Source organism: Malus domestica, chromosome 01 (genome assembly GCF_042453785.1).
Source record: "Malus domestica chromosome 01, GDT2T_hap1".
Taxonomy (NCBI): Eukaryota; Viridiplantae; Streptophyta; class Magnoliopsida; order Rosales; family Rosaceae; genus Malus; species Malus domestica.
Genome location: NC_091661.1, coordinates 19,621,069 through 19,636,687, shown reverse-complemented (window position 1 = coordinate 19,636,687; position 15,619 = coordinate 19,621,069). Strand labels below are relative to the sequence as shown.

Sequence of the window (15,619 nt, the reverse complement as noted above, 5' to 3'; positions counted from 1 at the left end):
AAATTCTAATTCCATTTTAGAATCCCTAAAACCCAAAGCAATGAAACTACAAACATGTTGATTGAGAAAAATAATTTTTGACGAATGGAACACGAAATTGATGTTTCGAAAGCTTTGAAATCATTATTATTGTTATTGAAAAATGTTCAAATGAACCTAAACATTTTTTTGAAATCATTCGGCAAACTAATGTTCAGATAGTTTGAAATCATTCGGCAAAATAAAAAATGAGTGTTATAAGATTTGAGAAATGTGGGGTGTGTGTAGAAAATATAAGGTGTATATTAAGAACGTGGGGTGTGAGAGTATTATAGAAAAGGAAGTGGGGTGTATTAAGATAATTTTTAATTGAAAAAGTAAATGTGAGGCATAATAAGTATGTGAGGTTTATTCAACAATTTATGGGTGCTAATATAATAAGCCAATTTAAGCTATATATATTCTTAAATTCAGTTTGTTTCAGTATTACCGAACTAATAGGCTTGTGATCTTGATATTTGTACTGAACTTTTGCAAATTTTTTGATTTCGGTTACCGAATGGATTGGTATAATTGGTTCGGTTTTTTTTTCGAGCTGATTTCGATATGATTCGGGTCAGATTTGGTTTATTGGGTTTTTTTTAAGGAAAACTAATGAAAAGGACTTGACAACTTTGAGTTTTAACGATAAGGACAAAATAAAGGGTAAAGTGAATAGTACCAGTATTAACTTTTTAGTGTAAAAATGTGATTTTTCGTTAAAGTTAAGAATACCGGAAGTTTTTTGTTAAATTTTTTTTTAAATTTTTTATTTTTTATCCTGATGCATGCCATAAAGTCGAAGCATAATATAACTTTCACACTTTCACGCACTTTTCTGAAGATAACTTGAGTTTTATTAAAAATCTCAACGTGACACTTACTAAAATGTTTTATATAAGAAAATAATCCCTCCTGCACCAAGATTTAGACCATCCATCCCTGTGATTAATCAAATCCAACGACCTAGAATCTGTCAAACATTTGTTTCCTAGTAAGGAGTAGAGCAGCTTATAATACCTCGTCACTCGGCTCATTGTCCCAGCAGCACAGCGCCTTACTCATTCTGTCTCAGTCCCTCTCTCTCTCTCTTCTCTCTCTCTCTCCATTCCCCTGACTCAAATTCTCTTTCATTCTCTTGGTTTATCGTTTTCTCGCCGTAGATCTCAAATTTCTCATTTCTCCCATTTTGTCGTCTCTCGCCGGCAGGGGGACGACTCAGATTCCATAGGGGCCGTCAGATGTGCGGACTTTGACTCGGGGCTCGTGATCCGATACACCGCCGGAGACTGAGCTTCGACGATGGGCCAGTGCTACGGCAAAACCATTCCCACCACCGAAAATGACCCCAACACCACCACCGTAACTACAATCACTACCTCCGTTCACCAACGTCAAACGACGCCGTCTCAGGCCGGGCAGAACGGGGCCGTCAGCGTAAAAACCACGCCGGCCAGGTCGTCGAACCCTAGCCCGTGGCCGAGCCCCTACCCACACGGTGTATCGGCCAGCCCGTTGCCCGATGGAGTGTCGCCGTCTCCGGCGAGGTCGTCGACTCCGGGTAGGTTTTTCAGGCGGAGGTTCGCGCCTCCGTCTCCGGCTAAGCATATAAAGGCGTCGCTAGCGAAGCGTTTTGGGAAGCCGAAGGAGAGTCCGATTCCGGAGGAGGGTGGGGCGGAGCCGGAGCAGTCGCTGGACAAGAGTTTCGGGTACGGGAAGAATTTCGGAGCTAAGTACGAGCTCGGGAAGGAGGTGGGGCGAGGGCATTTTGGTCATACTTGCTCTGGTAGGGGAAAGAAGGGTGAGCACAAGGACCAGGCTGTGGCTGTTAAGATAATTTCGAAAGCCAAGGTACAATTGAGCTCTGATATCAATTCTGCATTCCTTTTAATTGCTTGTTTAGTGATTGTTTTCGAAATCCGATTGTGTTTATATTGAAAATGTAGTGAAGTGGGTACTAAAGTTAACACATTTATGTTGAAGTTAAGCGATTATCGCCAAGCCATTATGGGAAATGTAGAGGGATTGGATGCCATCTCTTATGGGATTCCTGTTTCGGGTTCGTGCATTGGTGGTGGCATGTGAATTTTAATTAGGGAAGAAAAATTGGATGGGTGTGGATAGAGAAACCACATTTAGGGGAATTGTTATGGTAAAGCAGAATTTATGAACGAGATACGGTGGTTTAGTTCGCAGTATCCCACAATGATGTGGGATATGCTGCATGAAAATGATGTGTTTAACTCAGGGATCGTTAAATCTTACGCTGCTTCTTGCACTGCGGACATGTTGCTACATGTCTGCAGAAGGTAGATGTACGTGTCCCTGTCTCTTGGTTGCGTTAATGCACGATAATTCTCTTTCTGTAATGATTACGTGATTATCTGAGTTCACAAAGGGGGTACATGACAAGTTTGTTGGTAACCGTTTCTAGAGTTCTTACTCTACACGTATCTTAAATCATTTCTCGTGTAAAACACAAATAAGAATTGTTAAAAGTTTCTGAAATGACTTGCCAAATCTAGGGAAATGCACATTGGTTTGCTCCTCAATGTCATTCACCTAGGTGTCGAATGAAGCGTAGTACATTGTAGGTTTTACATTTGTTATGAGGTAAAATCAATTTTACTTTTCAAATTGAATTATTTGTGTTTAACTTGCCTCGGAGCTAGATTTTATTGACCTTTCATTCAGCCAGATATCTGCTCACATATGTCAAATTTGGTTATTTTAGGACAGCATTATGATCTGTTATGATTTCTTGTCTGAGGTTGTAATTTATAGCTGGAAATGAATCTGGTCTACGATCTGTGTGTGAGTACATAGCAACTATGATAACGCCCATGCTCCGATGATTTGGACATGTGCCATCCTTCCTCATATTCTATTTCCTTTTTCCCTTGGGTCTCAAATTTCTGTAGCTGTAATGGCATGAGATATTATGAATAATGACACCCATTTAATGCCTTGTATTTGTTTCTTACCAAATTCATTTGGCAGATGACGACAGCTATATCAATTGAAGATGTTCGTAGAGAGGTGAAGATATTGAAAGCTCTATCTGGGCATAAGCATCTTGTAAAATTTTATGATGCATGTGAAGACGCCAATAATGTTTACATTGTCATGGAGTATGTATACCTTGTTTTCTATTCATCCTTTTTATTTTGACGGTCAGTTGCATGCATGATTGTTGAATGACGAAGTATATAAACTTTTCTGGTTGAGGCATCATATGCCATGTCTTGTGCTCCTTTGGTATGACATCTGTGGATTTGTGTTCTCTTACCAGATTGTGTGAAGGGGGGGAACTTCTTGACAGAATTTTATCTAGGTAATTTCTTTTCTAGTGTTGAAATACTCATTTCGTTCCAAAGGTGTATTGTATGTTGACAAACTCACCTTAACTGCAGAGGCGGAAAGTATGCAGAGGAAGATGCAAAACACATAGTTGTGCAAATCTTAAGTGTTGTTTCATTTTGTCATCTTCAAGGCGTTGTGCACCGTGACTTAAAACCAGAGGTTTTGATTGTCAACCTATGTGTTTAAGTTAATTATGACTTCTTATCTGGTTCTACCTCCAAACATAGTGCTGAATATTTTTTTCTCTTTCCTGTTTAACAGAATTTCCTTTTCGCTTCTAGAAGTGAAGATGCCGATATGAAGCTTATTGATTTTGGTCTTTCTGACTTTATCAGACCAGGTATCTATTGATGATCATCCCTACTCTCTTGTTAGTTGAAGTTGGATATTATCCTTGTTTTAATTTTGGTCTTTCTGACTTTATCAGACCAGGTATCTATTGATGATCATCCCTACTCTCTTGTTAGTTGAAGTTGGATATTATCCTTGTTTTAGTAAATATATTAGAGCTGCAGTTAGAGTACCACTTGGTTTTAGTTATTTTTTTCCTTTTTGAAACGGACAACATTCAATTTTCTTGACTACTTGATGTTTCAATTGAATGGAACACCTTACAATGACTTGGCACCTGGGTATGCTTTTGATAAGTTTGATGATTTTTATCAACTCAAGGTTAATTTGGTTGAAATTGAAGTTAAATACATGTTTTTGTATTTGTATCGGGTATGAAATGAATTCTTTCTTAGAAGTGTTCTGTTTTGTCCGCCATTTTTTGGATTTGTTGGAAACTTGTTGAATGTTTTCAACAAGTCCAATCTAATTCTGGTAAATCTGTGGATGCAGTAGTATCAAGTCCAGTATAATTCTGTGCAACATATCATATCTAACCCCTCCTGGAAAGAAAACAGAGAGCGTTTAGTTGTTCATCATTTTTCCAAGAAAAACTAAATTTGGTCATAGGCACCAAAAAAGAAATCATGTACGATAAGAACTGTAGTGGAAAACATGCAGTCCTTTTTCAACTAGCCAAATGCAATGGGTGTTTCCCCTCTTTTGACTGCTAGATCTAATTCTTACTTTGTTTGTACTTATTACATTAAAGGAGGAAACTTTATCTTCATTATTTATCCACATATGCGTTTATGTGCAGATGAAAGACTTAATGACATTGTTGGAAGTGCATACTATGTTGCGCCTGAAGTCCTCCATAGATCTTATAGCCTTGAGGGAGATATATGGAGCATTGGTGTTATCACCTATATCCTGCTATGTGGAAGCCGACCTTTCTGGGCACGAACCGAATCTGGAATTTTCCGTGCAGTGCTAAGAGCTGATCCTAGCTTCGATGATTTACCCTGGCCTACTATATCTCTAGAGGCCAAGGACTTCGTAAGAAGACTTTTGAATAAGGACTACAGAAAAAGAATGACTGCTGTCCAAGCCTTGTGTAAGCCAAATTTCTTTCTATTGCTGTCTAAAGTATTACCCAGGAGATAAAAAATTGGTGGACAGTTTTAAATGATATGCTTTGCTCTTAATCTTGTTTGGGTGGTCTTTGTGTTTCTCTCCCACAATCTAAATAACTTATTGATTTCAGGGTAGCGGGTGGGAGGTTTCCATTTGGTTGCTCCATCATATTTGGACTGCATCCATCTATATTGTGTCGTATGCTGAAATACATGTGTTCATCATTTTCGCAAAAAGTGTGGTTATAGAATCATCCCAAACATATCCTGCAATATAACTACAATTATTGTTAGTTTGATACCGAATATTCTTTTTAAGCAAAAGTGACTTTAAATTGAATACTATTTGAATTTGGCATTGTTATTTGATAGTGATGATAAGTGATATTTTCTATTTGTTATTCAAAGCTAATAATGACACATAATGCTGAAATACATGTGTTCATCATTTTCGCAAAAAGTGTGGTTATAGAATCATCCCAAACATATCCTGCAATATAACTACAATTATTGTTAGTTTGATACCGAATATTCTTTTTAAGCAAAAGTGACTTTAAATTGAATACTATTTGAATTTGGCATTTTTATTTGATAGTGATGATAAGTGATATTTTCTATTTGTTATTCAAAGCTAATAATGACACATAATTGCAGCTCACCCATGGTTGCGAGATGACAGTCGTCCTCTTCCTCTAGATATATTGATATATAAATTAGTCAAATCATATCTCCATGCTACGCCGTTCAAACGTGCAGCACTTAAGGTATTGTTACCATTTCCAAATATGACTGTTTCAACCTTCACCCCATTTCTTTTTTCACTATTAGAAATTTTCGATATCGCATTTGGTGCAATGGCAAGTGCCCTCGCCCATGAGCGGTAGGTCTCGAGTTCGAGACTTGGGAGCAGCCTCTCCATAAATGGGGGTAAGGCTAGCCGACATTCACCTCTCCCAGACCCTGCGTAAAGCGGGAGCCTTGTGGACTGGGTACGACCTAATTATTCATATTACATATAGCTTGGCTGTGTCTGCTCTTAAATGTCAAAGCTTCATCTCTTGGTTTTACTTGATGATTAAGCTGTTTCCTTTTCGTTTTGGGTCTCAAAGAATGTATCTTCAACTGTATAATATATCATCACCTTCACCCTATGGCATCCTTGAAAATGATGCTTATAAAATGTCAATATTGAGATATCTTTGTTACATGGGAAGATACTTCTATGTAATCAATGTCTACTTTTTAAGAAACTTAATTGGCAAAGTGAACAGAAAAATCAACCTTTGTTTTGTTAATTAGTGGAGAAAGAAAATTATTAAATTGCTATCTCAGTTTCCACTTTTTGGTTCTGATGTCTAATGGAAGTGAGACGAAAAGGTAAAAACGTCTAGCTTTTCTCTTGAACCCTTTACAAAATAGGCAGTGTGATGGTTCATAGAGACATTCTAATTTCGTATCAATTTCTCCATTTAGCTAAATCCTGGTAAATTACGTAATTTGTTCCTCTTTTTTTCTCCTGTTTCCTGTGTCTAAGCTGTGTGATCAATAATCTGCCATTTCTTTCGCTTTTCATGGAGCCCAATATATTCTGCATTAAAGATATGTTTCTGTTTTTTCATGACGTGACTGCAGTCTCTTTCCAAAGCTTTGACGGAGGAAGAGCTGATATATCTAAGAGCCCAATTCATGCTATTGGAACCAGATAAAGATGAGCGTGTTTCTCTTCGTAATTTCAAAATGGTTATCTCCTGCTCCTAATTCTTTTAATTTGAGTTTCCAGGCAATGTATATTTTGAAGAGGGGCTTATGGTGAGGAAATTAAACTTTGCAGGCTCTACAGAGAAATTCAACTGAAGCGATGAAAGAGTCAAAGGTTGTTGATATCCCAAATGCGGTAAGGCTTATTTTATATTCTGCTCTTGCTTTCGGATTGTGTTAGTTGAAGTTTGCTAGCATGTGCAGGCTACCGTAACTTTAGCATGTGCAGGCTTAATTTATCTGACACTTAAACCTTTTTTATCCCATGGTATTTGAGGTCAGCAATTATCAGTTTCTCAATTCCCTGTTAAAATTGATTTCAGATGGAACCGCTTGCTTATAGAACAATGAACTTCGAAGAATTTTGTGCAGCCGCAATCAGTACCCATCAATTGGAGGCCCTTGAAGGGTGGGAGCAGATAGCCCGTACCGCTTTTGAGCATTTTGAACAGGAGGGTAACCGAGTCATATCAATTGAAGAACTGGCAAGAGTATGACCAACCATGCCCCTCTCGTTTTCACGGAAATCTTGTATCCTTTCCTTTTACAGCAGATTTTTTGCTGCATTTCTTATTTTAACTGTAACGGTTTCTGCAGGAATTAAATCTCGGCCCTTCTGCCTACAATATCCTCCGAGATTGGATCAGAAGCGCAGACGGAAAGCTCAATTTCCTTGGATATACAAAATTTTTGCACGGTGTGACGATCCGGAGCTCCAACACCAGACACCATTAGTTTTATTCTTCTCTCTTTTTACCCACTTTCTTTTTAGCTTTTTGACATATAGTTTCTTATAAGATTCATGGGTTTCGGATGATTTGCGGGAGTTTTAGTTTCTTTTTCTTCGGGCGGGTCGGGGTAAAGAAAAATGTGTATAAAAAATGAACGTCTTAGGGAATCCTGTTGGGAATTTCGACCCAATTTTTTAAAAGTTGTTGATTTTTCTCCTTTCTCATTCCCTATTTTGCAGTTGATGTGGTTGAGTTTTTGTTGCACATCATCTTCTGCGGATTTTGTAGCTTTTCTCCCCTTTCCGGGCGTGCACTCTGATGCTCCCGGTAGTTTCGGTCGATCATGTTCAATTTGATTGCTAAATAATGGCTAAATAATTCAACCAGCTTCTATTCTCTAAACAAGTGGCCATCTACTATACACTACTATATTCTCGCATATAGTATGTAAGAGGTCTTAGCTTTGAATTTCGTCAAAGACGAATTTGAACAACATTAGTGTAGATAATATCGTTTGTTCAAAAAAAAAAAATATATATATATCCTCCCAATTATCCTAATCAATTTAAACAAACCATTCAAGTGGCCATCTTATTTATGCATGTTTTTTGAATTTTTTTGAATTCAATCCAAAAGCCATAAGTAAACACTATTTTGCGAAGCAAAATTTTTCTACACCCCACATATACAATGGATAGATTAACAAACTAAATTCTTGATTCAATGGAGAAGTTGCTCGAAGAAAGTTGAGATTTTATCATACAATTAACTGGCATTACGAAGAGTAGTCTAATTAAGAATATTCAAATTTAAATAATACAAACACAAAGGTAAATATAAAAGTTAAATTGTGGCATGTACGCATATGCCGAACATGCATGGCTAAAAGCAGTGGCATCCATAGACAATCAATTTCTTGGTTATGAAGCAAGCAGATGGTAGCGTATATCAGATCATAAACCAGTCACGTAGAAACAAAAAAATAACTCGAGGAGAAAAATAAGATTATAATTTAAGAAATTTCCAAATCTGGCTAAGTAAACATGATGCTGGAGCAAACCCTAACTGATAACAACGAATAGGGGAAAATAAAAGAGTAATTTATTTTGAACTATTTTAGTACTTTAAATCTAGCTAGCTAATCTAAGATTAAACTAGACATGGATCTTAATTAGCTTTTGGGGGTGCCGGTGAAGGTGAAGCTTTGCTGGAGCAATGGTTCTTTAACAAAGCTTGGAAGAAATCGTTGTGGAACTTGTAGAAGACATAGTTGGCGCAATCGTCGTCCATTTCAACAATGGACTTGCAGCAATCTTCTTGAATGGCGACTTTGCGAGTCCAGTAAGATACGCAAATCTCATGGTAACAAGTTGCAGAAGCAGTGTGGTCAGCTCCAAGACACTATACAAGCTTAGGATTACGGTTCCACCACGAGTACTTTGGGGATGCAGGTGTTTTGGGTGCTACGGGAGATGTGGAATCGGAAGCAGCCAAACATTGTGTCAATGCTTAAGCAAAAGAGAAGGAAAAACACAGCAACTCCTCTCGTCATCATCTCTGCCAAATTAGAATCGCAAGTGAGAAATATAATAAGTAATCGAGTAAGTGATTTGATCGAGTGAAAGATGTGAGTGAATGATTGTGAAATGTATGGAAGTATATATAGGCATGCATATAGAAGAGTTGGAATTTAAGTTAGATAATCACTCTAGATTTAGATGAGATTGATTTGATTTTATCTAAATTAGTCGACTGATGAGGATTAATATAAAAGTAAGTAAACCATCATGCATAGGTGATTACAAACTCAAAGTGTTTAAACAATAAACCAATAAGAAACCTTTTTGAATTAGGTTTTTCTAATTTGACAGTAATTATCAATTAAAAGAGAATTAGATCAACAAGACTTCAGTTGATCTAATAGTTTGAATTAATTCACTCTTCTAATTTACTGTATACTACTATATACTCACATATTATATAGCATGTAGTAATTTAGAAAAACTAAAAATGTTCTAAGAAATGCATAATTACTTATCGATCCCTTTAGATTTGATATCAAAGATTAAGACTAAAACATTGATAAATATCTATTTATCCTCTACTTATATCAAGTCTAAAAATAGGCCATCATAAGTTCTTGATCACCCCCAACCTCAAGAGAACATGACTCATTGTCCAAATCCGTTTAGTAAAGCCTGAAGATTATTATGAGCTCATTATCTTTTAGGATTATATGTAAAAAAATCATCATCCATAGTTAAAATCAGACTCTAGTTTATAAATAGGATTCTTGTTAGAGATTGTTATTAACTCTATGAACTTTTGGCACGTTGGGATTATGCTTCAACTGTATTAATCCCAACAAAATTTCAGTGTTGTCACCTGTCAATTCTCATAGCGACACTCTGTATGAGCTTTCAATTGTCAAAGAAAAAAGTATATTAGAGTTGGATAATTATAAATTAAAAGAGAACAAGAATTTGATTTTATCTAATAGAAGCATGTAGTAGACTAGTATTGCACATCAACCACCAAGGACAAATTCAGTGATTGGGAATGAATTTCAAGCCTGCATTCGACGAGGTGCGTTCTGGATTCGATTCCTGGCGTTGGTGAATCACAAAATAGTGGTAAGGGGATGCTGAAATTTTTCTGGAGTCTTCCGGTCTTTCCAATCCAAAAAGGATGGACTGCCGTGACAAAGTCACATGCTAGTTTTTTTTTTTTTCTTTTTTTTTTTAGTAAAGTACAAAAAACTACCTCAACTATTGGTGTCATGACACTTTCATACCTCATCTTTTAAAATTGACAATATCATACCTCATCTTACGAATTTGTGTTAATGTCAGACCTTCGTCAGTTTTTCTGTTAATTTTTCTGTTAAATACTGACGTGCTTAAGATGGACTCCACTCCTTAGTCCAACTAGATTAAAAAATAATTAAAATATTAAAAAATTAAATAATATTTCTATTTAATATTTTTTTCCCCTACAAATTCATCACCCTCACCAAATTTAAATATGTAACCAAACAGCCCCACAATCCTCCTCTTCCGCCATTGCCACAACCCCAAACTCTCTCTCCGTACAGTTACACCACATCGACGCCATGGCACTTAACAAAACCCTCACCCAACTCTTCCACCTCCGCCTCCAGCGTGACGCCTTCAGTGTCAAAATCCTTACCTTACTCGCAGCCGCTGCAACATCCCCAAACAGAACAACCTGAGGCGGCGGTCACATCCCTAGTCAAAACAACCAGAGGCGTCTTCTCCATCTCCAGACACTTATCTGTTTTCTTTCTCATCTCCATTCTACACCATCGCCGTTCCCCGCGACCTCTCTTCCCCTCTTTGACTTTTTTGCCACTGATCCGCCGCTTCGACCTCCCCTGCTGCTTCCGTCTTCTCTGCACCGATCACTACCACCATACAAAACCCATCATCCAAAACCAATTGACACCAAAAACCCATATCTGAAATCGAATTAAAATAAATAATTTCTGGATACCCATCAATCGAAATCATCAGAAATCCAAAACCCATATCTCGAAATATTTCAAAAAGCTGTGAAAAGCCAGGAAAATATGTACTTGAAATCAAAGCTTGAATTTTATTTTTTCCAGGGGAAACAAAAACGAACCATCATTCAATAGGAACATGCAGAGAGGAAGCTCGTTCTTGAAAGCATCGATCTTCCTCATGGGATCTGGGTTTGGGGTGTTTGGGTTAGGGAAGACGAGAGGGGGAAGGTTAGGGGGATGGGTGGGAAGGGTTGCCTAGAGAGAGAGAAGAGAGAGAGAGGCGAGAGTGAGAGAGAGGAGAGAGAGAAAGAGAAAGATGAGAGAAGGGTTTCTGGGATTTTGGGGATGGGAGGTCAAATGGAGAGTGGCGGTAGTGATTGGCGCAGAGAAGACTGGAGCAGGATAGGATCTGGGTTTGGGAAAGACGAAAGGGGGAAGGGGGAAGGTTGGGGGATGGGAGGGAAGGGTTGCCCAGAGAGAGAGGAGAGAGAGGCGAGAAAGAGGCGTGGATCCCACAATTTAATATAAAAAAATAATTTAATTTTTAATTTTTAATATTTAATTATTTTTTAATCCAGTTGGACTAAGGAGTGGAGGCCATCTTAAGCCACGTCAGTATTTAACAGAAAATTTGACGGAGGTCTAACATTGACACAAATTCGTAAGATTATGTATTACATTGTCAATTTTAAAAGATGAGGCATGAAAATGTTGTGACACTAATAGTTGAGGAAGTTTTTGTACTTTATCCTTTTTTTTTTAAGACTAGTACTGCACATCTCTATGTTACTATATATATATATATATATTGACAAGCATTATATCCCTATACAATTGCAGTTAGTTTGACGCTATGTACTTCATACTTATTCTAAAATTGCCTTTGGGATACAGCTATGTTATGAGCAAGGTACAAAATATCGATGATATAAAAAATATCGGTAGTCCAAAAACACAGAAATTTCGATGGAAATATCGGGATATTATCGATATCGATAAAAATTGAATAAAAACCACGGAAATTGTAAGAAAAACTTGAAAATTTTTATTGAAACTTTGCAGGTTGTTATTTAGTCAATTATCTATTAGTTTATCACAAAAAATTGGAAGGAAATGCATTGCATGATAAATATAACTGATTTAAGTTGATTATATAGCGAGCTGGCAAATATTGTGAATGTAGAAAATATGTAATAATTAATGAAATAAGTTTAAACACACCATAATCATTTATATATAATGAATTAGTACAATATTTTACACTTTATACATTGCATGGTAAGATACATGAGTGAAGGTCTAAAATATCGATGATATCGGAAATATCGGTAATCCAAAAAAATATCGGTAATCCAAAAATACGAAAATTTCGATGAAAATATCAGGATATTATGGATATTTTAGACCATGATTATGAGCAGCGTTTTGAAAGGCATGCGATCGCACGCCTTGTGGAAAGTCATCACCGAAACGCTCTAGGCGCAGTCATGAAAAGGTGACAATCCCGAAAGGCGTTCGCCGCCGTGGTAAAAAAGGCATGCGATTGCGAGGAATGCGTACAGATAAGGAAGACGCCCAAAAGACCTAGACGTTTGGTTTTTTTTAAAGTGAGATAGCCTAAGGAGAAGTGGGCTTGAGAGAATGCAGCCCAAACCAACACAAAGAGAAAAGTAGCACAACCCAAAAATTGTAGGAAAGTAGCACACTTAAAAACTTTCATTTAATAGGTCTATCTCAGAAAATTCTTCCGATCTACATAACATTAAATGCTACAAGTACTGAATGACTTGAATTAATTTGAATTATTGTTTTGATTGTGATCTCGTGAATTCTGTTTTCAGCATTAATACAACAAAACCTCACGCTCTCATTTGCTAATTCGAAATACCAATTTTCTTTATGTAGCACAACATACATCTCTTAGAGATGCTATACAATAGCTTTGTTTCGTAAGAAGAATTCTTTGGCACACAATTGATATTAAAAGTCGATTGTTACTTGGCTTCGAAAATGATTTTAACAGCCACAAGCTATTCAATGCTACGGCATGACAATTCCGACGACCGAACATGAGCTCGGTGTACAATTTAATGGAGTGCTGATATCAATTATACAATCCTTTGAATTGCTGTTCTTGTCATAGGAGGGTGTTAATATTCGCTTCAAGGACATAATATAATAAAACTAGGATATTATTATCCCTGGTTACATCTTATTAGGGTACGTGTCACGAAATGAATTGAAAAAAGGGTACCAACACAAAACTAAATAGAAAAGTTAAATTGTTGGCAGGTACTTATATGCCAGACATGCATATATAATTATAACATTTCATTTCGTGGTTATAAAAAAAGCAGATGCAAGCGTGAAGAGCATAACCTAGCACATAATAAAAAAAGAAATTACTATTAAAAAAATATTTTAATTTAAGATATCTAAGGTTCCACTATCTATTTAAACATGCCCCGAAGAAGAATGCTGGAGACCCTAAACGAATGGAGAAAATAAAAAGAGTACTTGTTTGCTTTGAGCTATTTTTTTGTACTCTAAACCTAGCTAGCTAATCAACTAGAGATGGATTTTAAGCTTTTGTGGGTGCCGGTGAAGGTGAAGGTGAAGCTTTGCTGAAGCAATGATTCTTTAACAGAGCTTGGAAGAAGCAGTTGTGGAACTTGTAGAAAACGTAGTTGGCGCAATCGTCGTCCATTTCTACAATGGCCTTGCAGCAATCTTCTTGAATGGCGACTTTGCGAGTCCAGTAAGATACGGAAATCTCATGGTAACAAGTTGCGGAGGTAGTGTGGTAAGCTCCAAGGCACTTTACAAGCTTAGGATCAGGGTTCCACCGTGAGTACTTTGGGGATGCGGGTGTTTGGGGTGCTGCAGGAGCTGTGGAATCGGAAGCAGCCAAACATTGTGTCAATAATACGCAAAAGAGAAGGAAAAACACAGCAACTCCTCCCTTCACCATCTTCGCTAAATTAGAATCTCCAGTGAGAAATATAAGTGATTTGATCGATCGAGTGAAAGATGCGAGATGGTGTTTGCATGTCAAACCTGTGGAAGTATAAATAGGCAAATATATAGAAGAGTTCCAATTTAAGTTAGATAATCACCTAAAAGTTAGATGAGAGTGATTCGATTTTATCGAAATTAGTCAGAGTGAAGATGTTATTTTCGGGAAAAAAAAAAGTAAAAAATGACCATTCATAGTTGAAACCAAATTCTGGTTTAAATGTAGATCCAGAGTTCGTGTTAAGAGAAGGGTTAATGCGCATTACAACCCTTAGACCATCTCCAACCCTTGGGCTAAAAGCCAAATTTTTTAGCCCGGAAAATTTGGCTTTTAGCCCAAAAACATCTTTTCTGCTTCAACCATTCTGCCCTAAAATTTTAGCCCGGAATTATTAAAGAATGAACTTAGGCTAATTTTTTTTCTTAAATCAATTTTTTTTAAATAAATATGTAGATTATTGTAAATTAATTTTATGAACATTTTAATCTAAAAAAAATTAAATTCCGATAAACATTTGGCATTTAGCCCGGGGGGAAAGCTGGGGGGGGGTATTTGGCCCAGAAATAAAATTTGTCATTTAGCCTAAAATTTTAACATAGGTTGGAGAGTGTTTGGGGGGGGTAATTTGGCTTTTAGCCCAGGTTTGGAAATGGTCCTACAACTAAAAGAGTTTTAATATTTGTTTAAAAACCAAGAGAGTTAGTAATTACATTTCAAATTTCTCTCCTTTCCACTTCCTACTTTTTCTTCTTTTATCATATGCTTAGGAAGTTGTTATTAGTTAATATTAAAAGAGATCACAGCTAGGGACGAATACATACTCTATCAACTTACTTGCAGGGACGGAGCCAGAAATTTCTTTCAGTGGGGGCAACCGAAAACAACTAAGAAAACCTTATTATAGTATGGTTATACACAATATGATATTAAAGATGGTTTCAAATGATGATGTATTACAATTCCAATGTTATAAAAATTTCAATATAGTAGTGGAAAGTGGCAAAGTGATGAGAAAAATATAAGTACATGATAGGCATGAGAGAGTTTTTTCAGTTTGAATAACAGAACAAGAGCACTATTGCTCATATAATATTTGATATAGAGTATAAGTAGAATGAATGTATGTTGGATATTAGATACATATATTTTCTTCAAATATAACCTTTGTATATAATATAATTGTAGTCTGTACCTAAACAAACGAATTACTACAAACGAATTACTTGAGTGGAAGCATCTGCCCCCAGTGAGCCTTCATTGGCTCCGTCCATTCTTACTTGAGATACTTCACAATGTCTATCATTGATTAATTTGATGTTATCTATTCTCTCCATTTAGCAAAAAAAAAAAAATTTATGCTATCCATTGAAAATGCCAATCAATCATAATATCAGCATCCTTCTCACCCTTAAGCATTGAAATTAAATTGCTTGAATAAGATTCTATTATCACCCTATTGCAGCCCTCCTCAACACAAGCTGACAACGCCTCCCTCACTGCCTGCATCCATTGCGTAACCTAACAATCCCTTATCGTTTGGCCACAAAGGGGAAAATACTTAATCCAAGGAAGCAACAAAAATCGACATGCTAATCCTCCCTACGGACCCTTCCCATCAAACGTGGTTATATGTAACATGTCTGTGTTTCTAACTTTATACATAACATAGAATTCTCAACCACCATAGTGTGTATAATTGTGCCAACAACCCTTCACTTAAATAAGTGTATTTTCTGCTACT

At 36.7% G+C, this 15,619-nt stretch overlaps 2 protein-coding genes across 3 annotated transcripts; one reads left to right on the top strand and one right to left on the bottom strand.

Annotated features, from left to right (window-relative positions):
• Positions 1 to 1,059: 1,059 nt before the first annotated feature.
• On the top strand, positions 1,060 to 7,560 carry LOC103421565 (CDPK-related kinase 3-like). 2 transcript variants are annotated; one of them, XM_029099700.2, is made up of 11 exons: positions 1,060 to 1,869; positions 3,019 to 3,149; positions 3,311 to 3,352; positions 3,432 to 3,540; positions 3,643 to 3,721; positions 4,532 to 4,828; positions 5,502 to 5,611; positions 6,480 to 6,587; positions 6,679 to 6,741; positions 6,929 to 7,096; positions 7,203 to 7,560. In XM_029099700.2, exons 1-11 carry the CDS (start codon positions 1,321 to 1,323, stop codon positions 7,338 to 7,340), a joined length of 1,794 nt encoding a protein of 597 aa, XP_028955533.1. In that variant the 5' UTR covers positions 1,060 to 1,320; the 3' UTR covers positions 7,341 to 7,560. The 2 variants fall into 2 exon arrangements, 1 of the variants encoding a protein (XP_028955533.1); XR_011582531.1 differs by having other exon boundaries at positions 1,063 to 1,869; positions 6,679 to 6,882; positions 6,978 to 7,096.
• A 5,883-nt stretch (positions 7,561 to 13,443) lies between these two features.
• Positions 13,444 to 13,833, bottom strand: LOC139187904 (uncharacterized). The gene has a single exon (XM_070804533.1). It carries the CDS (start codon positions 13,831 to 13,833, stop codon positions 13,444 to 13,446), a length of 390 nt encoding a protein of 129 aa, XP_070660634.1.
• Positions 13,834 to 15,619: the final 1,786 nt, after the last annotated feature.

Coding starts and splice junctions, on each gene's coding strand:
- LOC103421565 (XM_029099700.2), top strand. CDS start 1,321: ATGGGCCAGTGCTACGGCAAAACCATTCCCACCACCGAAAATGACCCC. Junction 3,353..3,431: donor CTTGACAGAATTTTATCTAG/GTAATTTCTTTT, acceptor CCTTAACTGCAG/AGGCGGAAAGTATGCAGAGG. Junction 3,541..3,642: donor ACCGTGACTTAAAACCAGAG/GTTTTGATTGTC, acceptor CCTGTTTAACAG/AATTTCCTTTTCGCTTCTAG.
- LOC139187904 (XM_070804533.1), bottom strand. CDS start 13,833: ATGGTGAAGGGAGGAGTTGCTGTGTTTTTCCTTCTCTTTTGCGTATTA.